Below are 26554 nucleotides of genomic sequence, written 5' to 3' on the forward strand. Positions count from 1 at the left end.
CAATATCAAACAATGTGTGTATTAACAACTGTGTGTAACAGTGTTAGGAGTTTTTAGCCTGGTATAGGTATAACCATCATTCATACTACACACTAGTTATAGAGATTAGAGTTGGATGTAGACACAACCACACACACACAAACTGTACTGTAGGCAGGCTCTCCACAGTCCAGTATAAATGTACTTTGTCAATAACACGCTGTCGCTCCCTCAGACGGACTACTTCCATCTGTTTGCGTGTGTGGCCATCATCGTGCTGTACGGTGATGACGTGACGGAGCAGCAGTTAGCCACTGACCAGATGTTGCTCCACTTCAGCAACCTCTCCATGCACATGAACGGGGAGCTGGTGCTGCGCAAGGTAACGCCAGCAGTTAGCCTTAGCATGATGATGCGCTACTCCATCCAAGGCTGGGCTACTTTACCTCATGCTATGCTAGGCTATACTAGCATTTTATGCAACGCTAGCATTTTACCCTCTAGTTAGCATACTATGGTGGTTGTTTAATTCTTAACTCATCCCCTCAGTGTACACTCATCGACTGCACCGAATGGATTTAAAGGAATGGCGTTTGTAATACAACAAAGCATAATAGTCCTTGTTGCTCCCCAGCCCTCAAGGAGTGTTGAAATACTTGCTGTGATCCTGCCATGTTGAGGATTTCTGAGTCATGGCCTGTAGTGTGTTTGTCTTCTCCTCATGTTTATGGATGCCATGTTAGTACTGCTGCTGCAGCAACAGCACATTTTAGCATGCAGGTGTTAGGACTGTTATAGAACCCCTATCAGATTTGATATCTCTGTGTCTGTGAACAGCTCAGCCCTATTTAGTTTAAATTAGATCACGTTAATTGATTTTGGCTGCGTTAGATCATGTTCTTCCACGTCTGAAGGAGCTATTGATTTAGTCAAATGTTATTCAAATCTCCATGATACTAAGTGTGATACTGTTAGCTGTTTTGCAAGTCTAGAGGTTTAGCTGCCTTCTATTTCCTCCTCTCTACGTGTTTTCCTCATGTTTAACCTTTCTCTCATACACTGCCACTCCTCCTCTCCTCCAGTCCCTTGTTCTCTCACATGCTCTCTTTCTCTCCATTTCTTCTCTCCATTTCTTGACCCTCTCTTATGTTCTCTCTCTTCCTCTCTCTCTCCCACCCTTCCTACTACCAGGCCCGTAGTCTACTCTACCAGTTCCGTCTGTTACCCAGAATCCCGTGCAGCCTCCATGACCTGTGTAAGCTGTGCGGTCCAGGGATGTGGGACAGTCGCTACATCCCGGCCGTGGAGTGTTCCGGGGAGCATCCCGACTCCCAGAGCTGCCCCTATGGAGGCACAGCCACCCCCCAGCCCTCCCCGTCGCCCTCCCCCTCACCCAACCCCACCCCACTCCCCGAGGGCAAGAGAGGCTCCAAGACCAGAGACATCTTCATGTTTCGGAAGCAGTCCTGAGTTGAAATAGGGGGGAGGGAGACAATGGTGCTAACTGTAACTGTTGAGTCGATCAGGAGCTCCAGTACCACTTTTCTGCCACTTGGATTCCCAACATACTGTATGTGCTTCTCTCTGATACTTCTCTTCACACTCTCCCCCTTTTCACAATCCCCATCTTATTAAAGGGATTTTCCACCTGATCCTTTTGTCCGGTGTGACATGGAACACTGCCTTATAAGAATGTATATTTATTTGGAACATTCAGTACCACAGACACTTGGCACTACGGTTCCCATGAAGAAGAAGAAGCTGCTCTGCTATTGGAGGAGATTGTCCAATCATCACTCTGTGTTGGACTGTAACCGTTCAGGGTCCACACTGTGGTCTAAGGTTGCTGGACTGGATTCAAGGTGACTCCAACGGTCAGATACTGACTTGAGGTGTGTTGTCGTACTTTGAACTCCATCGAAAGGTTTTCATATGCTGACAATGGAATGTTTGTGTGAATAATGGAATTATATATTATCTCAGCATATTGCAATCAGGCTGAATGAAGCCTTTTAACACTACACACTTATAAACCTCCATCAACCAAGAGAGGCAAGTTGTCATTTCAACTGTCAGTAACTTGAAATATTGTTACTTTTCCAATCATATATTTTTTCCGTTCCCTTCAAAGAGGGAGTATGTGTATCTGTGGGTTTGCGATTACAATATTTAGCAATATAGTACAATTATATCCTTGCATGAGCAACCCTTTAAGTATATAGGGCACAACCTGTTTAGCGAATAACACAAAGCCCAAAACAGAGGTATGTAGGAAACGTGTTGTGGAAACAGTTTTCTACAAACATCCTTATCCAGATTCCTGTTCAGAAACCTGTTCATTTATTCTGACATTATCAGATTCCTGTTCAGAAACCTGCTCATTTATTCTGACATTATCAGATTCCTGTTCAGAAACCTGCTCATTTATTCTGACATTATCAGATTCCTGTTCAGAAACCTGCTCATTTATTCTGACATTATCAGATTCCTGTTCAGAAACCTGCTCATTTATTCTGACATTATCAGATTCCTGTTCAGAAACCTGCTCATTTATTCTGACGTTATTAGATTCCTGTTCAGAAACCTGCTCATTTATTCTGACATTATTAGATTCTTGTTCAGAAACCTGCTCATTTATTCTGACGTTATCAGATGACACTGCCTGTCAGCCACAAGGAAGGTGGGATTTAATTTATCTTTGATAAGAGGGGATATGAATAAATATGGCATCTATCAAAGCAATAGGGATTGAAAAATAAAAATTAGACTAGATGTAGAGTTTGTGAAAAATATGCAGTGATGGTTGTGGATATCACACCATTACCAGTCAGTGTACAGTTTGGTCAGCTAGCTACATATCGAATACGAGGCAGGATATTAGACATTGTGTTTGTAAGTTTACTTTAAGTTTGTTTTTGTTAAATGTCAGACATGGCGGTTGTGTATAAGCTCAACAGAGTGTTTTTTTTTTTCATATCTAGAAACACATTGACCTCCACCTTGACCTCCAAGTGAATGAACACCACATTGTTGTCACTGCACTAAACAATATTATAAGTAATTTGATTTGTACAGCACAGCTTCAATCAAATACAATGAAATCTCAAGGTTCTTCACCTGCACCAACCAAGTGAATTTGTCCATATGAATGTATCCACTTTGTTGCTTTCTATTCTCTTCACTGTTTATTTCACGTGTGTGTGTGTGTGTGTGTGTGTGTGTGTGTGTGTGTAAACGGCAGTGACCTCCCAACATCTGGTAATGAGTTGGGGAGCAGCCACCAATAGGCCTCCACTGACCGATCTCAATTACACAACACATCACAGAGAGAGAGAGAGAAAGGGGGAGAGCGGGCGAAAGAGAACCCGACCTGGTCCAAATACTATTTGAACTAATTTTAAGTGGTTTATTTGTGGTTGAGTGAGCTTGCCTGGCTGAATAATGGGCCAATAGATTAGTCCCAAAAGGCAGGCAGATGACACCAAAAGCTTAAAGTATTTGAAAGATTTAAATTTTTTACATTTGAATTTATTTCCCAGAGAATTATCAAGGCCTATCAAGTGAAGTGTTGAGATCTGCATGTTTCCTGTAATCTGTGAGTTCTCACGGTGGCGAGGGTTCTGGGGGTGGGTGTTAGAGTGCCACTCCTGGGGGAAAAACATCTTCAAATTGCCACTAAAAGGTAACATTAGGATCTTCAAGCTGCTTCCCCTCTCTCTCCTGCTCAACATGCAGTCTCTGCAAATGACATGCATTACTGGCCCCTGCGTCCATTAGTCATCTGTGGCTGCTGCTCGCTGAAAAAGCCTGGAGATTTAGATTGTACCAACCACTTTATAAAGGGCTAACCGATGGATGGTAACGTGATTTGGAAAATAATTGGGTGGCAAGGCGGCGGGGCTGTGTGTGTGTTTGTGTGTGTGTGTGTTGCTTATCTCGATTCTTCATCTCTTTCCATGGACTGCTTATCTCACATGTTGAAACTGTTTCTGCACGTGAGTCACTGTAACATGTCTTTGGGTTTAGCTCTATTTAAAAACGGTTTGTGACTGAGTTATCACTGAATGTACAGTTCTATAAGGTTCTATAATAATACACAGGCCACTGATGAGGGTCTACTGTGGTCCTCTGCTTTAGTATAGCCAACACATGCAAGACTGGCTTTCACATGCTGAAGGGCCGTGGTGAAGGCAGAAACATTGGTGATTTGAAATAAATGGTGTAAATGGAACTTTTATTTTTCACACACTTTTCTCTCTGCATTCTGACCTTGAACTTAAGCATGAGGAACTGCATGTGCCAGCCAGCTATTCGTTTGGGTGGAGATCACATAAATGGCGGTCTGGCAGAGGTGTGTCTACAGATTCTCTACATGTATTCAGAACTTTCTGACCTTCCCTAATAACTTCAACACCTTTATGCTATTTTTCCATTAAGTAGGATTCGTGATTATTCCCTAAACATAAATGTGTAAAATCACTGTTTTTCAATCTAATTGTGGGTTCTGAAATGGAGACAATTATCCACTGATTGTACAAAACATTAGGAACATGACTCAATTCGTTGGGGCATGGACTACAAGGTGTCAAGCCTTCCACAGGGATGCTGGCTCATGTTGACTCCAATGCTTACCACAGTTGTGTCAAGTTGGCTGGGTGTCCTTTGGGTGGTGGACCATTCTCGATACACACAGGAAGCGGTTGAGTGTGAAAAACACAGCAGTGTTGCAGTTCTTGACACACTCAAACGGTTGCCTTGGCACCTACTACTATACCCTGTTCAAAGGCACTTAAATATTTTTTCTTGCCCATTCACCCCTCTGAATGGCACACATACACATGTCCATGTCTCGAGGCTTAAACATCGTTATTTAACCTGTCTCCTCCCCTTCATCTACACTGATTGAAATGAATATAACAGGTGACATTAATAAGGGATCATAGCTTTCACCAGGATTGGCCTGGATTGGCCTGGCATGCTTTGTACACTGTGTATATGTTTTCATGGCTATCTTTCCATATTGTGAACACATTCTCCATAGTCTACATTCTAGTCTGGTGCTGACCCAATTCAAATTAAAGGTACACAGTATTAAAGGGATTATTTTAGATAAAATAACAGAAAAACAAATTGAACAACAACTCCCTCATCAAATTGGTAGGCTACCCAGTGGGTGTGTATTCTGGGGTGGAATTATATTTATTGAGTGTGCGCAAGGGAGCCACACCCGCAAACCTTGTTACACACCTTCATACGGTAAAATACGTTTTATGCTCAATTGGACATCTGCAGAAGCAGTACAGCATTTACAGCAATGGGGCCTCTGCAGAAGTCAGAGCACTCAGACTTCTTGTGCATCAGGGAGCTTTCATATGCATCCAATAAATTGTTCTGCACCGCACCACTCGTAGTGATTCAGGACTGATCTCTATAGGCATCCAGCTAATTATGAGCAACTGGCTAAACAAAAAGACAAGACCTTACCGCTTTTGAGATGTTGGAGTCTGTTTCCCGGTGGTTGATATAAGAGCACAGCCAAGATGGCATGAAGTAAAAAGGCTGCACTGTTTTCCCACCTGCATCTCCATCCTGAATCTCCTCACTGCCCCCCAGCAAAATTAGCCTACATTTAGGCTGCTGTTTATATGTGTATTTGACAGTATGTTGAGGTAAACATCGGAGTATAATGCTGGTATGATGTCAACCCCAATACATGTTCATGTCATCGTTACCAATCAACTGCATTACAGTTAAAAATGACTGTCTACCACCACCCATTTCTCTATGCTAGCTATACGAATCAGCTTATACCAATGGGAGTTAGCATTTAGCAGTCACTTCTTCTAAACCTGAAAAGGGTTTCTTCTAAATGAGCAGTCACTTCTAAATGTTATGCAGCGAAAACAATCAGATTTTAGTAACCACATTGTGGGTGTGTTGCAATAACTCAATCATGACGGATTTGACAAATATCCACTTTGTTAGAATCAGATTTGTTGAATGTGCGCCTATCCACTGTCCTTCTATCCCAAACAGTCTGAATTCCATTAACCTCTTTACCGCATCTTCCCCATTACATCTATCCCCATTCCATCCATCTATCCCCATTCCATCCATCTATCCCCATTCCATCCATCTATCCCCATTCCATCCATCTATCCCCATTCCATCCATCTATCCCCATTACATACATCTATCCCCATTACATACATCTATCCCCATTCCATCCATCTATCCCCATTCCATACATCTTGCCCCATTACATACATCTATCCCCATTACATACATCTATCCCCATTACATACATCTATCCCCATTCCATCCATCTATCCCCATTCCATACATCTTGCCCCATTACATACATCTATCCCCATTACATACATCTATCCCCATTACATACATCTATCCCCATTACATACATCTTGCCCCATTACATACATCTATCCCAATTCCATACATCTATCCCCATTCCATACATCTATCCCCATTCCATACATCTATCCCCATTCCATACATCTATCCCCATTCCATCCATCTATCCCCATTCCATCCATCTATCCCCATTCCATCCATCTATCCCCATTCCATCCATCTATCCCCATTCCATCCATCTATCCCCATTTTATCCATCTATCCGCATTACATCCATCTATCCCCATTACATCCATCTATCCCCATTACATCCATCTATCCCCATTACATCCATCTATCCCCATTACATCCATCTATCCCCATAACATCCATCTATCCCCATTACATCCCGATCTCTTTCCAGGAGTTCAAACCCATTTTGGTGTCTTTTGAAATCCCAACACAAGGTATCATAAAGATGTATTTTATTTGTGATCTTGTTATAATAGCCTTTCGTCAAAGATTATCCGTGTGTGATGTCAAGGAAGTGAGTTTGTGTTTATACAGGATGTACCGCCCCCACCTACCGTCAACCAATCATGTCAATGTGGAGCTATGCGGAGCCCTCCACATTGTTACAACATTTAGGAGGTGCATGACAACGCAGTACAGAGCTCGATTTGGCCTCTGCAAGCTTCCGGAGGCTCCTCAATTGTGTCACACCTCCATACGGAGCCTCCGGACCACATTCCTAGATCAACCATAAATCGTCTTTAAGTCTAATAGCAACTACTGAGAAGTGAGTGTAGGAAAAGGCATACATTTCCTAGGTCTGAATTGGCCCCCAAATGAAAGAGAACTCAATAACAGCGAGGGACTACTTGGACTTGTCCAATAAGAATCCATTTTTCTGTTTTCCTGTTGAAGCTGTTTTAAAATGATTTCTATTGCTAATGAACAAGAACCAGATAGAATCGGTGTCTGCCAGTAAAGGGTTGTTAACATGGTGACAGTACAGGTGTTTTTCCTCGAGTTCCACCCTGAAAACTAGGCTATTTAGTACCCAATTTAATCTGGAATGATTGTTTGCTGTAGCTTCTCATTATGGTTGGAGGACTGTAACACGTGCTGGATTCTTAAACTGCCTGTCATCAACATCTGTTAAGATGGCATCAGAATGATCGCCAGGTGGCCTTGTCTTGGAGAGCAACAGGAACACTCAAACCAGGGTTGCCAGATATGTCTAAATCCCCCGGTCTCTGCTCTTTACTCATGTTGGATCGATTGAAGCCTTATAAGAAGATGGTCTCTGTCTGTTTAATTTAAGATATCACTGCAACTCTGACATATTTATCGTAGTTCATCGTTTGAAAAGGGGGAGGTTGCTGAAACTAGCCAACAAGAATTTGATAGCAATGTTCTATGACATTTAGAAATGTAAAATAAATTAGACATGATTTCAAAATGTGGTAATGTTCATTGTAGTTCACTGGCTGATGCTGCAGGCCTATTGGCCAGTTTCATCCTGAGTGACGCTACTGCCTCTCAGATTTTAACCAAAGAAATACCATGACTAGAACGGACATCCCCATTCAAGTCAATGATCTTTAATTGGTGGATCGGCAGCCATATTGAGTGTACCCATTAGAATGCACGTTTTATTTCCGTTCTAATAACTATATTTCTATGCTTGGAACTGACTGCAATTACACAACCCATTAGCAGCTGATTGATAGCCCCTGTCAGGCTTAATGCTTTTCAAGAGCAGTGAACCAGATAAAGGGAAAATGACAATAAATACATAAATGAATAAAACGCCACTTCTCATTACTCCTATCTACAGTCTCCTTTGAGTAACTCCTGTTAGGTTCATCTACACAACAACATTACTGTTGAATGATGATGGAAGCTGACTGAGGAATTGCACATGTGAAGGAAGAGCACTATAAGATCTGTGGGGGCCCGTATTCATGAAGCGTCTTAGAGTAGGAGTGCTGATCTAGGATAATTTTTCCCCCTGAACATATCTTATACATTATGATCTAAAGGATAAACTGATCTGTGTGCAGCAGCATTGCAGGAAAAGCAGATGTTGTCATCTTCTGCCTTCGTGTTCATGTAAAGTGTTCATCTGAGAGGCGCTCATCGTGATGTGCTGCTTTGCTTAAACCTACAGTGGCGAGGTGGATTAAACAGCTGTCATCACAGCTCTGTGTGATTGATAAGATCTGAGGTGTAACTGTAAGTGCTCTATCTATCTCAGACTTGGGTGGAAGCCCAACCAACCAACCAACCAACCAGCACCGTCTGCAACCTCACACTGCTGCCACCATAGACATACAGACACGTTCCAGTCAGTACCTGTGCCACACCTACAGCACTAACACTGTGTGTGTGTGTGTGTGTGTGTGTTTGTTTTGATTGTTTTGATGATCACATCTATCTGTTTCTCAGCATTGTGTGTGTGCGTAAGGGCATGCCTGCCTGCTTAAGTTCAGACCTGCGTTCATGCCTGCCTATGTGCAAGCCATGCTTGTGTGTTTGTCTCTCCAAACTTCCCTTACTGAATTGCAGCCAACAACCTACCCCCCATCTCTCTCCCTCTCTCTTTTCTTTGAGTGACAGTGTGGGGCCTGGCCCCTCCCTCTCCCTCCCCTGCTGTGGGTCTGCATTGACCACTGGGCTATTGCCCCTTAATTATCAATTACAGGGCCACACTTCCACACCTGGAGACAGGCTGGGCTGAGAATGAGTTTGGCCCATGAGGGTGGACCCCGGCTGGGCTGTTTATCGAGGGGGCTGGGCGGTGTGGTGCGGAGGTGTTAATGGACCTGCCACTGCCACAGTCAGTCACCACCATAAAACAGTAGTGAATGGAGAGTGACGGGGAAGCTTGGTGCTTGTGGAAGCTACTATGTTCTCTGTGTTCATTGGCTCATTTCCTGATATTGTTCGGTTGGATTTTATGTTTGTTTTGGTTTATTGTTTTGGAATTTATTTAGGCTTTGTACAAATTTTTTTATTCATTACTGACGTTTTCCAGTTAATTTGTTCAAACTCATGATATGATATGTTGTGTTCTTCAGTACAGTAACAGTAGTCCAGAATAAATATACAGTAGTGTTATATGGAGAAGTACTGGATACAACAATGACTCTGAAACATCATTTTATAAAGACCCAGTCCACAGGCTTAGTTTAGCTTTCAATGCGATTATGGAGCTTAGATATTTTATGATCAATGATACAGGCACAGTTTTGCTCTCCTAAATTGGCCACACTATCTATGCTATTATCATTGCATGTGAGTGAGTGAGTGAGTGAGTGAGTGAGTGAGTGAGTGAGTGAGTGAGTGAGTGAGTGAGTGAGTGAGTGAGTGAGTGAGTGAGTGAGGCCCCACACTGTCACTCAAAGGTTGTTGGCTGCAATTCAGTAAGGGAAGCTGAGAGAGAGAGCGAGAGAGAGAGATATGACTTATTGAATATACTCAGATGACTGCCTTATTGATAGAAGTACGAAAACCTGACCAGGTGAATTCAGATGAAAGCTATGATCCCTTATTAATGTCACTCGTTAAATCCACTTCAATCAGTGTAGATGAAGGGGAGAAGACATGTTAAAGAAGGATTTTTAAGCGTAGACAATTGAGACGTGGATTGTGTATGTGTGCCATTGAGAGGGTGAATGGGCAAGACAACATATTTGAGTTCCTTTGAACGTGGTATGGTAGTAGGTGCTAGGTGCCCCGGTTTGAGTGTGCCAAGAACTGTAACGCTGCTGGGTTTTTCCACACTCAACAGTTTACTGTGTGTATCAAGAATGGTCCACCACCTAAAGGACATCCAGCCAACTTGACACAACTGTGGGAAGCATTGGAGTCAACATGGGTCAGCATCCCTGTGGAACACTTTCGACACCTTGTAGAGTCCATGCCCCAATCAATTGAGGCTGTTCTGAGGGAAAATGTTCCTAATGTTTTGTACACTCATTGTATATCGCCTCCGATCTGTCACTTTGGGAGCAGCCATCTTGCCTGTACTCTGTGTTCCCTGTCCATGTTAGGATCAGGGCAAAAATAGATTCATGTTCACTCTCTAATGCAAATGGCTTAACTTGTCTTGCTTAACTTGCTTAACTTGCCTCTCACCATAATGTCAAAACTCAACTCTGCCACAACGGTACTATTCTAACATTGGTGGCATGTTGGTGAAAAGTATGACTTATTACAGAAATAATAGCAACATATTATGCTTGGTCGTCTGTGCGAAACAGTAGTAACTTTGAAATGGGCACTTTGTGTCAAATTGTGTGTGCAGTTGAAGTCTGAAGTTTATGTACACTTAGGTTGGAATCATTAAAACTCATTTTTCAACCACTCCACAAATTTCTTGTTAACAAACCATAGTTTTGGCAAGTCGGTTAGGACATCTACTTTGTGCATGACACAAGTAATTTTTCCAACAATTGTTTACAGACAGATTATTTCACTTATAATTCACTGTATCACAATTCCAGTGGGTCAGAAGTTTACATCCACTAAGATGACTGTGCCTTTAAACAGCTTGGAAAATTCCAGAAAATGATGTCATGGCGTTAGAAGCTTCTGATAGGCTAATTGACATTATTTGAGTCAATTGGAGGTGTACCTGTGGATGTATTTCAAGGCCTACCTTCAAACTCTGTGCCTCTGCTTGACATCATGGGAAAATCAAAAGAAATCAGCCAAGACCTCAGAAAATAAATGGTAGACCTCCACAAGTCCGGTTCATCCTTGGGAGCAATTTCCAAATGCCTGAAGGTACCACGTTCATCTGTACAAACAATAGTACGCAAGTATAAACACCATGGGACCACGCAGCCGTCATACCGCTCAGGAAGGAGATGCGTTCTGTTGCCTAGAGATGAACGTACTTTGGTGCGAAAAGTGCAAATCAATCCCAGAACAACAGCAAAGGACCCTGTGAAGATGCTGGAGGAAACAGGTACAAAAGTATCTATATCCACAGTAAAACCAGACTACGGTTTGCAACTGCACATGGGGACAAAGATCATACTTTTTGGAGAAATGTCCTCTGGTCTGATGAAACAAAAATAGAACTTCGGCCATAATGACCATCGTTATGTTTGGAGGAAAAAGGGGGAGGATTGCAAGCCAAAGAACACCATCCCAACCATGAAGCACGGGGTGGCAGCATCATGTTGTGGGGGTGCTTTGCTGCAGGAGGGACTGGTGCACTTAACAAAATAGATGGCATCGTGAGGAAGGAAAATTGTGTGGATATATTGAAGCAACAACTCAAGACATCAGTCAGGAAGCTAAAGCTTGGTCGCAAATGGGTCTTCCAAATAGACAATGACTCCAAGAATACTTCCAAAGTTGTGGCAAAATGGCTTAAGGACAACAACGTCAAGGTATTGGAGTGGCCATCACAATGCTCTGACCTCAATCCCATAGAAAGTTTGTAGGCAGAACTGAAAAAGTGTGTGCGAGCAAGGAGGCTTACAAACCTGACTCAGTTACACCAGCTCTGTCAGGAGGAATGGGCCAAAATTCACCCAACTTATTGTGGGAAGCTTGTGGAAGGCTACCCGAAACATTTGACCCAAGTTAAACAATTTAAAGGCAATGGTACCAAATACTGATTCAGTGCATGTAAACTTCTGACCAACTGGGAATATGATGAAAGAAATAAAAGCTGAAATAAATAATTCTCTCAACTATTATTCTGACATTTCACATTCTTAAAATAAAGTGGTGATCCTAACTGACCTAAAACAGGGAATTCTTACTAGGATTACAGTAAATGACAGGAATTGTGAAAAACGGAGTTTAAATGTATTTGGCTAAGATGTATGTAAACTTCCGACTTCAACTGTATGTGCATGCTTGTGGATGTGTGTAAGCTACTGTAATGAACATCCAGAGAGAGAGAAAATGAATAACTAAGAGAGCTGCGTATTTATTTTTCTAAAATTGTAATCATAATGGTTCTGGAATTGAGTGGAGATGGAAAATATTTGGATACTATGGAACAGTTGGGCTCTCTGACTTATAATGGCAAAGTCAGGGTGAGGAAAACTGATGTTAGATCAGCTGTTCAGGTGCAGCCCTCACTTTGTAACTCAGCTTTCAGGTTAATGTAGACCACATGGAATGAAGCATGGAAAATGTGTTGCCATGGTGATGAATTTACTGTAGCCTCTATGTCATATCACCTCATCAGACTAAACGTCACTGTTTCTGTGCCACAGTCGTTCAATGGCTCATACAACAAAAGATTGTTGACTGCTTTTGATACATTAGGTTGAACCTCTGTTTTTTAAATATTGCATCGTTCTTAAAATAAAATGTATGTAAGAAACTATATAAGATATTAGTATTTTTCTCAACGTAAGACTCTCAGAATAGAATAAAATACAATAGACTAGAATAACAACTGCTCTGTGAAGATGATGAAACTCTTGCTTGGGGTAACGTGACTCATGTACTGTATAATGTGAATGATGTAACATGGTCACAGTGGTGCTGTTAAAGGCCCAGTGCAGTCAAACTAGATTTTCCTGTGTGCTATATAGATTTCCACAACATGAGGTTGGAATAATACTGTGAAAATTATGATAATGCATTTTTTGTGTAACAGCTGTTTTGAAAAGACCGCCTGAAATTTCTGCCTGTTTTGGTGGGATGGAGTTTTGGCATTCCATGGTGACATCACCAGGCGGTAAATTAGTTGATAGACCAATAGAAAGAGAGTTTCAAGCTCCTCTGCCAATAAGTGCTAGTTTTCCCCCTCCCCACTTAGACCAATCCCAGATAGTCCTAGATACAAAATATTGCTTGAGAAATTGCTCTTTGCTAAGAAGCTATTTTTGTTTCTTTTTGACAATTTTATTTGAAAACAATCACATTAAGGTACTTAATTGTTACCCAGAAATGATTTGATATTGTGATAAAAAACAGCTGCATTGGACATTTAAGGGTTGTTAAGGGTTAAAACTTTAGCTCCAGTCTCTCCCCTGACATGCTCCACCGGAGCCATGGGATACGGGTGATGACGCAAGTTAAAACCCCACACGACACGAGCCAGCAAGTAAATAAGCAGTCAGGTTAGCAGAGCTCAGCGGTTGAAGGCACAGTAACACCGATGATAAACAGTGAGCCATGTTGATCAAAACAAAATATATGATGAATTTTCACTGGAAGGCTATCCTTTTATTTTATACACTGATTTGATTGACTTAATGTAATTTACAATGTAGGTTATATTTTAGTATCATAGTGCAGTAGTTATCAGGTTAATATTTTGTCACTGACATACAATATCTCCAGTCCAATTCCCCAGGGCTTTACACTGTGTCATCTGTATTCAGCAACCTGGTTTATATTTCTGTTTGAGTTTTAACCATCACAGTGAAATGTAAGCATCTGAAAACTGATTTACCATTGATTGAACACCATCTTACTATCAGTCCTTGTTTTGACAAATTAAACGCCAAAGGAAATGATAAAGGTTCTGGCTATCATCCGTTAACCATCCATTCTTCAAGCCGAACTCAAACAGTACAGAGGACAGTCACTGGATCTGCTGTTAACTAGCGTTCCCTATGATGTGCTCTCTCTGGGAGGATTGTCACTGGATCTGCTGTTAACTAGCGTTCCCTATGATGTGCTCTCTCTGGGAGGACAGTCACTGGATCTGCTGTTAACTAGCGTTCCCTATGATGTGCTCTCTCGGGGAGGACAGTCACTGGATCTGCTGTTAACTAGCGTTCCCTATGATGTGCTCTCTCTGAGAGGACAGTCACTGGATCTGCTGTTAACTAGCGTTCCCTATGATGTGCTCTCTCTGGGAGGACAGTCACTGGATCTGCTGTTAACTAGCGTTCCCTATGATGTGCTCTCTCTGAGAGGACAGTCACTGGATCTGCTGTTAACTAGCGTTCCCTATGATGTGCTCTCTCTGAGAGGACAGTCACTGGATCTGCTGTTAACTAGCGTTCCCTATGATGTGCTCTCTCTGGGAGGACAGTCACTGGATCTGCTGTTAACTAGCGTTCCCTATGATGTGCTCTCTCTGGGAGGGCAGTCACTGGATCTGCTGTTAACTAGCGTTCCCTATGATGTGCTCTCTCTGAGAGGACAGTCACTGGATCTGCTGTTAACTAGCGTTCCCTATGATGTGCTCTCTCTGGGAGGACAGTCACTGGATCTGCTGTTAACTAGCGTTCCCTATGATGTGCTCTCTCTGGGAGGGTAGTACTGGGGTCATTCCTAGCAGGCTGGATGTGTTGACACACCTGTTGATGTTGCTCAGAGCATGGTGACTCTCTCACGTCTAGGAGGACCAACATTAAAGGGGTGATTTGTCACTCTCTAATGTCCTGTAAAACCCCCTTGTGGTTTTAGAAAGGATGGTGAGGTCCCTCTTTTGTGGTCCCTACCTCTGGTTGTCCCCTCAGGCAACTCTGGCTTTGTTCCATATCTGTGGTTCACGCTTTCATTCTTTCATTCTCTCGGTCATACCTTTTTCTATTCTCTCATTCTCTTGTATCTCTCTCCCTCTCTGTATCTCTCTCTCTCTCTCTCTCTCTCTCTCTGTCTCTCTCTCCCCCTTCCTCCTTTCCTCCCTCCCACCATTCAGGGCGTTCACCTGACACGTCTACTTTGTTATTTTGTTTTACTCATGACGTGAATATGTGATAATAAATTCCAGTGGTCCCAGTCAATGCCATGGAACATTCAAACCAAAAGTCTTTGGCGTATATCTACTTGAGATTGTTTCAGGCCTTACCCTAATGGCTGCCGAGCCTGTGACCTACAATGACTGTCAAAACATCCCTTTACCAGACAGAAGACACCTGGAAGGGCTCTCTGTATGTCAGCATACAGGATTATTCCTGTACAGCAGCCTCGCCCAATGCTTTTATACGTGTACAGAAGGCATGTTTGTTTCATGTTTCATTGTCTCTTCAAATAAAATTTGATATTTTACAGAGTGGGAGTGTGTTATGTGTGGTGAGCGGCTGAGCGTTCAATGACAAAATGGCCCGCCTTGGGCTATGAAGATGATTTAGTCTAGTGCTGCACCATAACCACACATCGTTGGTGGCTCTCTTCTAACAATCTCACCACCAACCTCTTAGATCGTAAATTAAATTCTGTTGAATACAAATATCATCCACTATTATCCCTCTTTATCAACCATCATCATTCAATATCATTCATCTCCCCCTGCTTTTCTCTCATAACTGGTTGAATCAATGCAATGCCCCTGAGGCGACTGCCTGCCTTGGCTGGGGTAGGGTTTGATGCCATTTTGTCTAATAAGCCTGTGTTTGTCTGTGTTATTGGATTGGATGGATTGTCTCCTCTCCGTTCCTCTGTGAGTGACTGTGAGGGGGTAAAGCCGGTGCCTGAGGCGCAGCTGTGTACGATCAGCGACATTTGGAGTCCCCGGTCGCTCCGTAGGGAGCAGCTCCTAAATCCAGGATTATTCTGGCAGGGCCCACAGCCCGGGATTAGGATGGGAAAGGGCACAGTCAGCACTCTCTTCTTTAGCAGCTCAAGGGATTACCCAACACAGACGAGGCACGACGAGGCCTTGGTTTCTGCGAGGGGTTGCTTGCTCCTTTTGCAGCCAGGTCACTATGTGGAGACGGGAGAAGGTGTCAGAGAACACTCACACTGGAGAGGTGTTGGTACTTTAGGTCCTTGTTTTAGGTTTCTTGAATACAGTGTCAACTATACAAGGGGTGATCAGTAAGATGAGTGCTGGATGTTTGAGTGGTGATGTTGTATATTATTTTAAATGTTACTCAAACATTCATTTCACACTAGAAAAATGCTACAGTTCAGGTATTCCACATTAGACAGCATGCTTAACAAAAAATGTGGATACGAGTCTAAAAACCCTCACGTTCATATATTCAGTGTGACACCATGCCAGTTTTCTTCATGGCATTACTCCATGCCAGTTGGCACGATGGCAGTTGTACGGCCACCTCACCTGTTTTGCAGGTACTGCCTGTGTGGGTTATAACTGTGTGGCACATAACTGTGTGGCACATAACTGTGTGGCACATAACTGCATGGGCTATAACTGTGTGGGCTATAACTGTGTGGCACATAACTGTGTGGCACATAACTGTGTGGGCTATAACTGTGTGACACATAACTGTGTGGGCTACAACTGTATGGGCTTTAACTGTGTGACACATAACTGTGTGGCACATAACTGTGTGGGCTATAACTGTGTGGGCTATAACTGTGTGGGCTTTAACTGTGTGGCACATAACTGTGTGGCACATAACTGTGTGGCACATAACTGTGTGGCACATAACTGTGTGGGCTATAACTCTGTGGGCTATAACTGTGTGGGCTATAACTGTGTGGGCTCATAACTGTGTGGCACACAACTGTGTGGGCTATAACTGTGGGCTCATAACTGTGTGGGCTATAACTGTGTGGCACACAACTGTGTGGGCTCATAACGTGTGGGCTATAACTGTGTGGGCTATAACTGTGTGACACATAACTGTGTGACATATAACTGTGTGACACAACTGTGTGACACATAACTGTGTGGGCTCATAACTGTGTGACACATAACTGTGTGGGCTATAACTGTGTGGGCTTTAACTGTGTGGCACATAACTGTGTGGGCTATAACTGTGTGGCACATAACTGTGTGGGCTATAACTGTGTGGCACATAACTGTGTGGGCTATAACTGTGTGACACATAACTGTGTGGGCTATAACTGTGTGGCACATAACTGTGTGGGCTATAACTGTGTGGCACATAACTGTGTGGGCTATAACTGTGTGGCACATAACTGTGTGGGCTATAACTGTGTGACACAACTGTGTGACACATAACTGTGTGGCACATAACTGTGTGGACACATAACTGTGTGGGCTACAACTGTGTGGGCTATAACTGTGTGGCACATAACTGTGTGGGCTATAACTGTGTGGCACATAACTGTGTGGGCTATAACTGTGTGGCACATAACTGTGTGGGCTATAACTGTGTGACACAACTGTGTGACACATAACTGTGTGGGCACATAACTGTGTGACACATAACTGTGTGGGCTACAACTGTGTGGGCTATAACTGTGTGGGCTCATAACTGTGTGGACACAACTGTGTGACACATAACTGTGTGGGCACATAACTGTGTGACACATAACTGTGTGGGCTATAACTGTGTGGCACATAACTGTGTGGGCACATAACTGTGTGGCACATAACTGTGTGGGCTATAACTGTGTGGCACATAACTGTGTGGGCTATAACTGTGTGGCACATAACTGTGTGGGCTATAACTGTGTGGCACATAACTGTGTGGGCTATAACTGTGTGACACAACTGTGTGGGCTCATAACTGTGTGGGCTCATAACTGTGTGGGCTATAACTGTGTGGCACATAACTGTGTGGGCTATAACTGTGTGGCACATAACTGTGTGGGCTATAACTGTGTGGCACATAACTGTGTGACACATAACTGTGTGGGCTACAACTGTGTGGGCTATAACTGTGTGGGCTATAACTGTGTGACACAACTGTGTGACACATAACTGTGTGGCACATAACTGTGTGACACATAACTGTGTGGGCTATAACTGTGTGGCACATAACTGTGTGGCACATAACTGTGTGGCACATAACTGTGTGGGCTATAACTGTGTGACACATAACTGTGTGGGCTATAACTGTGTGGCACATAACTGTGTGGGCTATAACTGTGTGGCACATAACTGTGTGGGCTATAACTGTGTGACACAACTGTGTGGGCTATAACTGTGTGGGCTATAACTGTGTGGGCTATAACTGTGTGGCACATAACTGTGTGGGCTATAACTGTGTGGCACATAACTGTGTGGGCTATAACTGTGTAACACAACTGTGTGGGCTATAACTGTGGGCTATAACTGTGTGGGCTATAACTGTGTGACACATAACTGTGTGACATATAACTGTGTGACACAACTGTGTGACACATAACTGTGTGGGCTATAACTGTGTGACACATAACTGTGTGGGCTATAACTGTGTGGGCTTTAACTGTGTGGCACATAACTGTGTGGGCTATAACTGTGTGGCACATAACTGTGTGGGCTATAACTGTGTGGCACATAACTGTGTGGGCTATAACTGTGTGGCACATAACTGTGTGGGCTATAACTGTGTGGCACATAACTGTGTGGGCTATAACTGTGTGGCACATAACTGTGTGGGCTATAACTGTGTGGCACATAACTGTGTGGGCTATAACTATGTGGCACATAACTGTGTGGGCTATAACTGTGTGACACAACTGTGTGGGCTATAACTGTGTGGGCTATAACTGTGTGGCACATAACTGTGTGGGCTATAACTGTGTGGCACATAACTGTGTGGGCTATAACTGTGTGGCACATAACTGTGTGGCACATAACTGTGTGACACATAACTGTGTGGGCTACAACTGTGTGGGCTATAACTGTGTGGGCTATAACCTGTGTGACACAACTGTGTGACACATAACTGTGTGGCACATAACTGTGTGGGCTATAACTGTGTGGCACATAACTGTGTGGGCTATAACTGTGTGGCACATAACTGTGTGGGCTATAACTGTGTGGCACATAACTGTGTGGGCTACAACTGTGTGGGCTATAACTGTGTGACACAACTGTGTGACACATAACTGTGTGGCACATAACTGTGTGACACATAACTGTGTGGGCTATAACTGTGTGGGCTATAACTGTGTGGCACATAACTGTGTGGCACATAACTGTGTGGCACATAACTGTGTGGGCTATAACTGTGTGACACATAACTGTGTGGGCTATAACTGTGTGGCACATAACTGTGTGGGCTATAACTGTGTGGCACATAACTGTGTGGGCTATAACTGTGTGGCACATAACTGTGTGGGCTATAACTGTGTGACACAACTGTGTGGGCTATAACTGTGTGGGCTATAACTGTGTGGCACATAACTGTGTGGGCTATAACTGTGTGGCACATAACTGTGTGGGCTATAACTGTGTGGCACATAACTGTGTGGGCTAACTGTGTGGCACATAACTGTGTGACACATAACTGTGTGGGCTACAACTGTGTGGGCTATAACTGTGTGGGCTATAACTGTGTGACACAACTGTGTGACACATAACTGTGTGGCACATAACTGTGTGACACATAACTGTGTGGGCTATAACTGTGTGGCACATAACTGTGTGGGCTATAACTGTGTGGCACATAACTGTGTGGGCTATAACTGTGTGGCACATAACTGTGTGACACATAACTGTGTGGGCTACAACTGTGTGGGCTATAACTGTGTGGGCTATAACTGTGTGACACAACTGTGTGACACATAACTGTGTGGCACATAACTGTGTGACACATAACTGTGTGGGCTATAACTGTGTGGCACATAACTGTGTGGGCTATAACTGTGTGGCACATAACTGTGTGGGCTATAACTGTGTGACACAACTGTGTGGGCTATAACTGTGTGGGCTATAACTGTGTGGGCTATAACTGTGTGGCACATAACTGTGTGGGCTATAACTGTGTGGCACATAACTGTGTGGGTTATAACTGTGTGGCACATAACTGTGTGGGCTATAACTGTGTGGGCTATAACTGTGTGACACAACTGTGTGGGCTATAACTGTGGGCTATAACTGTGTGGGCTATAACTGTGTAACACAACTGTGTGGGCTATAACTGTGGGCTATAACTGTGTGGGCTATAACTGTGTGACACATAACTGTGTGACATATAACTGTGTGACACAACTGTGTGACACATAACTGTGTGGGCTATAACTGTGTGGGCTTTAACTGTGTGGCACATAACTGTGTGGGCTATAACTGTGTGGCACATAACTGTGTGGGCTATAACTGTGTGGCACATAACTGTGTGGGCTATAACTGTGTGACACATAACTGTGTGGGCTATAACTGTGTGGCACATAACTGTGTGGGCTATAACTGTGTGGCACATAACTGTGTGGGCTATAACTGTGTGGCACATAACTGTGTGGGCTATAACTGTGTGACACAACTGTGTGGGCTATAACTGTGTGGGCTATAACTGTGTGGCACATAACTGTGTGGGCTATAACTGTGTGGCACATAACTGTGTGGGCTATAACTGTGTGGCACATAACTGTGTGGGCTAACTGTGTGGCCAGTACAGCTAAAATAGTATTACACTCAAAGCCTCAAATATTCGTGTGTGTGCGCCAGCATATGGCTGGTCAGTCCACCCCCATAATCAGGTGGTATTGATTGAGAACCAGTCAATGTGAGAGGACAGTTAGCATTCTCCCAATATGAAGCGGTGGACCTGTGATCAATAATTCATACAATCAAAATATTAGGCCTACATTTCTAAGGATGTGAATGAAATACCATACTTCATCTAATTTCCCTGCAATGAACCCATCTATATTTTCACTTTGACTAAATCTGAATCACATCCCATTGATTGTGATCCCAGGAAACGATATCATAACGAACCATACTGAAAAAGACAGGTGCCTTAATTTGGTCTTTGTCACAGATAATTGAAAGCAGCCTCCTCCCTCCCCCACTCTGGCAGAGAGAGTCTTGCCTTATAAGGTTGCAGTGGCTTCAAGTGCTGTCTCATTCCCAGCAGTAGATCCCTGGCAGCCAGACGAGAGCGTAAAGCCCACCATCTCAAACCCATCTGAAAGAGGAAGTCTCCCAGGCTTTGATTTGATAGCCCCAGCTGTCTACTGCTGCTGCTTGGTTGTGGATGGGAGGAGGAGGATGATGATGGTGGAGTGTGGTTATGTCATAGTGGTATTATTGCGGCAGGGTAGCCTAGTGGTTAGTGCGTTGGACTAGTAACCGAAAGGTTGCAAGTTTGAATCCCTGAGCTGACAAGGTTCAAATCTGTTGTTCTGCCTCTGAACAAGGCAGTTAACCCACTGTTCCTAGGCTGTCATTGAAAATAAGAATTTGTTCTTAACTGACTTGCCTAGTTAAATGTGTGTGTGTGTGTGTGTGTGTGTGTGTGTGTGTGTGTGTGTGTGGATGCTGAGTCAGGTGGGGGATGTTGTAGATGTGGATAATGTTTCCATGGTGAAGAGAAGCAGGTGTGGACTTGGACTCATCATTCCAACATGGATTTTCTCACTGCACAGGACAAATGCTAATATCCACCTATCCTGGAAAGTGGTTAATGGATTTCATTCAATCCCAAGTCTCTGGATATCTTTCATATTCCTTCCATTAGTCTTCCATCTCGTCCTACCATCTCTCCTTCCCTTCCCCTTACTTTCATTTCTCCTTCCCCCGTTCCTCTCTTTTCCTTCACCTCTGTATCTTTCTTATTCTCTCCCATTCTTCCTCCTTCTCCCTCTCCCTTTCTCATTCTCCCTTCTATTTCTCTCCCTCGCTATCCCTTGCTCTTCCTACCCCCTCCCTCCTCCTTCGTCTCTCCGTCTCCCTCCCTCCGTCTCTCTGTCTCTGTTCCCCTCCCCCAGACTGGGGCTGTGTGGTGTGTATCTCTCAGTCGGGGGCAGCAGCAGGGAGGGATGTTATTTGGGGAAATGGAGGACAGCGTGCAGTCTGCTCGTTTGGAGGACGATCTGCCTCCTGCTGTGTCTCTCTCTCTCCTTCTCTCTTTCTCTTCTCTCCTCTCTCTCCTTCTCTCTCTCTTTCCTTCTCCTCTCTCTCTCTCATCTCCTCTCTCTCTTTCTCCTCTCTCTGTCTCTTTGATTGAGACTGTAACTCTTTCTTTTCTGTAATTGCTCTCCCTCTCTCTCACCATTTAACCCTGTCTCTCCTTTCAACATGTCTCTATCCATCCCTCTAGCACTCTCTTGCTCTCTCCTTCTACCCATGTATGCATCTCTGTCTTTCCCCCCCTCTCTCTCTCCCTCTGTGCAGATGCCCTCCTGGTTGGGTGGTTATCTGGTAATGTTGTCTACCTCCCTCTGCTTGGTGCCAGCTCTAACAGTGGGGGCATTCTTCTGTCATTAGAGACCCTTCACAGGGAGTCCACTCAGCACGCCGACCCGCGTCTTCAAAGCCAATGCCGTCGTTTGTCTCTTCTCCTCCTCTCTCCTCCTCTCCCCTCATCTTTCTAAACCCCCGATCCAACGGCTTTCTATGATCTTATAGTGTTTACTGTACACCGCTCCGTGGCCGCTTGGAAACAGCTTTGGGCAAATATTTTCCTTTCATGAATATGTTGTCATTAAGCAGTGACCTCATAGGTGTGACCTCATAGGTGTGGGAACACTGTTGAAATGTTAATTGGCGCGCTATGAGGGCCTCTCCTCATTGCATTCCTCCCTCTCTGGAATCTGGCAGGAGGAACACAGACAGACATAATGGAGAGAGACTGTCTGCGTCTCAAATGGCATCTTATTCCCTATGTAGTGCACTACTTACCCTATAGGCCCTGGGCAAAAGTCGTGCACTATACAGGGAATAGGGTACCATTTGAGATGCAGACAGGCTGAGACGTAGTAGGAGACACTGAGGGCTGATATCTGTTGAAGTTGACGGTACGGAGGTGAAGTAGGGAAGGAGTTTTCCTGGAGTCCTCACACTGGACCAGAAGATTTAGATGCAGGTGATAGATGATTCTTCTGATTCCTCTGGGTCCCGATCACAATGTGGTCACAGATATCAAATCTAATTTTATTGGTCACATACACACATTTAGCAGATGTTATTGTGGGTGTAGCGAAATGCTTGTGTTCCTAGCTCCAACAGTGCAGTGGTATTTAACAATTCACAACAATACACACAAATCTAAAAGTAAAATAATAGAATTAAAAAATATATAAATATTAGGACGAGCAATGTCACAGTGGCATTGACTAAAATACAGTAGAATAGAATACAGGATATACGTATGAGATGAGTGAAGCAGTATGTAAACATTATTAAAGTGATTCCATGTGTATGTATATAGGGCAGCAGCCTCTAAGGTGCAGGGTTGAGTAACCAGGTCATAGAGGATCATCCCAATCATCCCAGTGACACCAGCCTCTCTGACTCTAAGACTCACGTCACAGCTGGTGGTGACAGAGGCAGGGCCAGGCTGTCAGAAAAGCACCATGTCCATGTTTGTGGCGGCTAGTCTCTTCCTTTGTCTGGCCTTGTGGGTTCATGAGAGAGAGCACTGGAGTGAGACCAGGAGGATACATTCTCCAGTGCACAGGGATGTTTGTTCCCCCTTTAGAACAGAACACTGCAATGGCTGCATTGAAACAGGTCTGTCATGCTTCTGGATCTGAAGTGTGTGTAAGGTCCTCAAGCCTATCTCACCAACTCATCCAGCGGAGGCTTGTGATTGGACAAATCGTTGGATGGGACTCATTGTAATGGCTGGAATGGAATGAATGGAAAGATTGAAACACTTTTTAATTCAATCCTTTATTACAGTTATTACAATGACTCATCCTATTGTCCTCTATCTCTCCCTATTCCATTCCTTCTCCCTTTCTGCCTCTCTCCCTCTCCTTTTCTCTCTCCATTTCCCTTCATCTCCTTCTCTCTCCTCCTACTTCTCCTGCAGCCGCTCCTTCTTCCCTCTACCTTGATTTTCCTCTGCCTTCTACCTCTCCATTCTCCATCCCTCTTTCTTCCTCATCCCCCTTTATCTCCTTCTTCATCTCCTTTCTCCACCCCAGTTTCTCTCTTTCTTCCTCTTCTTTCTCCATCCCCCTTTCTCTCCTCCTACCTTTCCTTTCTCCCATCTCTCTTTCTCTCTTTCTTCCTCTCCTTTCTCCATCCCCCTTTCTCTCCTCCTACCTCTCCTTTCTCATCCCCTTTTCTCTCCTTCTACCTCTCCTTTCTCCATCCCCCTTTCTCTCTTTCTTCCTCTCCTTTCTCCATCCCCCTTTCTCTTCTCCTACCTCTCCTTTCTCCATCCCCCTTTCTCTCTTTCTTCCTCTCCTTTCCCATCCCCCTTTCTCTCCTTCATCTCCTTCTTCTTCCCCTCAATCTTTCCCTCCTTCCACCATCTCCCTATTATCTTTCCCCCTCCCTCTCTCTTTCCCTCTCCCTCTCCCTCTCCATCAACTCCGTTCCCTGGAGGGTGAACCTGCAATCGTCTGGGTCTATGTTTAGCTCAGGGCTGGAACAGCGAACAGCGAACCACTCACCTCCGTGCCTCCCTGCCCGCCAGCCCTTACACTTAGCCCTGCTCTACAGTAACCTAGCCAGCTCACTGACTACTGTCTTCACCAGGTCTGCAGGGAACACATCCTGTGTCATGTTCCAGCCAGCTCACTAACTACTGTCTTCACCAGGTCTGCAGGGAACACATCCTGTGTCATGTTCCAGCCAGCTCACTAACTACTGTCTTCACCAGGTCTGCAGGGAACACATCCTGTGTCATGTTCCAGCCAGCTCACTGACTACTGTCTTCACCAGGTCTGCAGGGAATACATCCTGTGTCGTGATCCAGCCAGCTCACTGACTACTGTCTTCACCAGGTCTGCAGGGAACACATCCTGTGTCATGTTCCAGCCAGCTCACTGACTACTGTCTTCACCAGGTCTGCAGGGAAAACATCCTGTGTCGTGATCCAGCCAGCTGTCACGACTTCCACCAAAGTCGGTTCCTCTCCTTGTTTGGGCGGCGTTCGGCGGTCGGTGTAACCGGTCTTCTAGCCATCGTCGATCCACTTTTCATTTTCCATTTGTTTTGTCTTGTTTTCCTACACACCTGGTTCTCATTTCCCTCATTAAGTGTTGTGTATTTAAGCCTCTGTTCCTCCCCATGTCTGTGTGTGGAATTGTTTGTTGTTTTGTGTATGTACACACTAGACTGGTTTGCGCTGGGTTATGTCAACCCATATTGTGTTTAGTGTTCTTAGTGCCGTGTGTTTGTTAGCCGAAATAAAAGGCTCCTTTGGCTACCCAACCTGACTCCCTTACAGCCAGTTACGCATACCTAACAGAATTCTACACCACACCATGGAGTCAGCAGGAGCAGGTACGCCGGTTATAGGAGTCGAGGAGCACGTCAGCGATGCTACAACATTTTGACGTCGTGATGGAACCAACCCAGCGCCTCCACCAGCACAACAGGGGTTCCCACTACTCGTCCCTCCTGTACCCGGTCCCAGTGGGATGCGTCTCGCCCTTCCCAGGGAGTATGATGGGACGGCAGCACGGTGCCAGGGTTTCCTGCTACAGCTGGACCTATACCTGGGAAAAGAGAGGGTGTCCTCCCTCGTCTCGTGCCTCTCAGGGAGAGCTCTGGAGTGGGCTAACGCCCTGTGGGGAGAAGGAGATGAGGCGTTGGACGACTTCACGGAGTTCAGTCTTCGACTGCGGCGGGTGAACGTCTTTTCCACCTGAGGCAGGGGACGAGGAGCACCCAGGAGTTCGCCCTGGAATTTCGGACCCTGGACGCAGGAGCGGGATGGAACGACAGGGCCCTTATCGACCACTACCATTGCAGCCTGCGCAAAGATGTCCGTCGGGAGTTGGCCTGCAGGGATACCACCCTCACCTTCGACCAGCTGGTGGACCTGTCCATTCGGTTGGATAACCTGCTGGTCACCCGCGGACGTCCAGAGAGGGCTCTGTCAATTCCCTCTCCCAGCACCACCGCTCCGGTGCCTATGGAGCTGGGAGGTGCTGGGCTCAGGGAGGCCGGAGGAGGGGCTTTCACGTGTACCATCTGTGGCCGCAGAGGTCACACTGCTGGTCGGTGCTGGGTTGGTTCCTCTAGGGGTCGAGGCAGCAGGCAGGGCACTCCCTAGGTGAGCATGCACCACTCTCATCAAGAGCCCTCTGTTGTACACCTGTTTGTGCATGTTTACATTCCTGAGTTTTCCCCGCATTCCCAGCATAAGGCGCTCATCGATTCAGGCGCGGCTGGGAATTGTATCAACAGAGCATTCACCCATAGGTTAGGGATCTCTATTGTTCCAGCGGTTAGGCCTTTCCCAGTTCACGCTCTGGACAGTCGACCATTAGGGTCCGGGTTAATTAGGGAAGCTACCATCCCCCTGGGCATGGTGACGCGGAGGGGTCACGAGGAGAGAATCAGTCTCTTCCTCATTGACTCTCCTGCGTTTCCCATGGTACTAGGCCTTCCCTGGTTAGCTCGTCATGACCCCACCATTTCATGGCAACAGAGGGCTCTCACGGGGTGGTCACGAGAGTGCTCAGGGAGGTGTTTAGGGGTTTCCGTTGGTGCTACTACGGTGGAAAGTCCAGA

At 44.8% G+C, this 26554-nt stretch overlaps 1 protein-coding gene across 1 annotated transcript in view; it reads left to right on the forward strand.

Annotated features, from left to right (window-relative positions):
- The window catches only part of LOC106601774 (TBC1 domain family member 16), a 29178-nt gene extending 24968 nt beyond the window's left edge, over positions 1-4210 (forward strand). Inside the window, exons 12-13 of the mRNA XM_045715521.2 lie at positions 215-361; positions 1171-4210. Of these exons, the coding sequence (XP_045571477.2) occupies positions 215-361; positions 1171-1449 (426 nt within the window). The 3' untranslated portion in view covers positions 1450-4210. The remainder of the gene's footprint in view (positions 1-214; positions 362-1170) is intronic.
- Positions 4211-26554: the final 22344 nt, after the last annotated feature.

This window comes from Salmo salar, chromosome 03 (genome assembly GCF_965601325.2).
Source record: "Salmo salar chromosome 03, fSalSal1, whole genome shotgun sequence".
Lineage (NCBI taxonomy): Eukaryota > Metazoa > Chordata > Actinopteri > Salmoniformes > Salmonidae > Salmo > Salmo salar.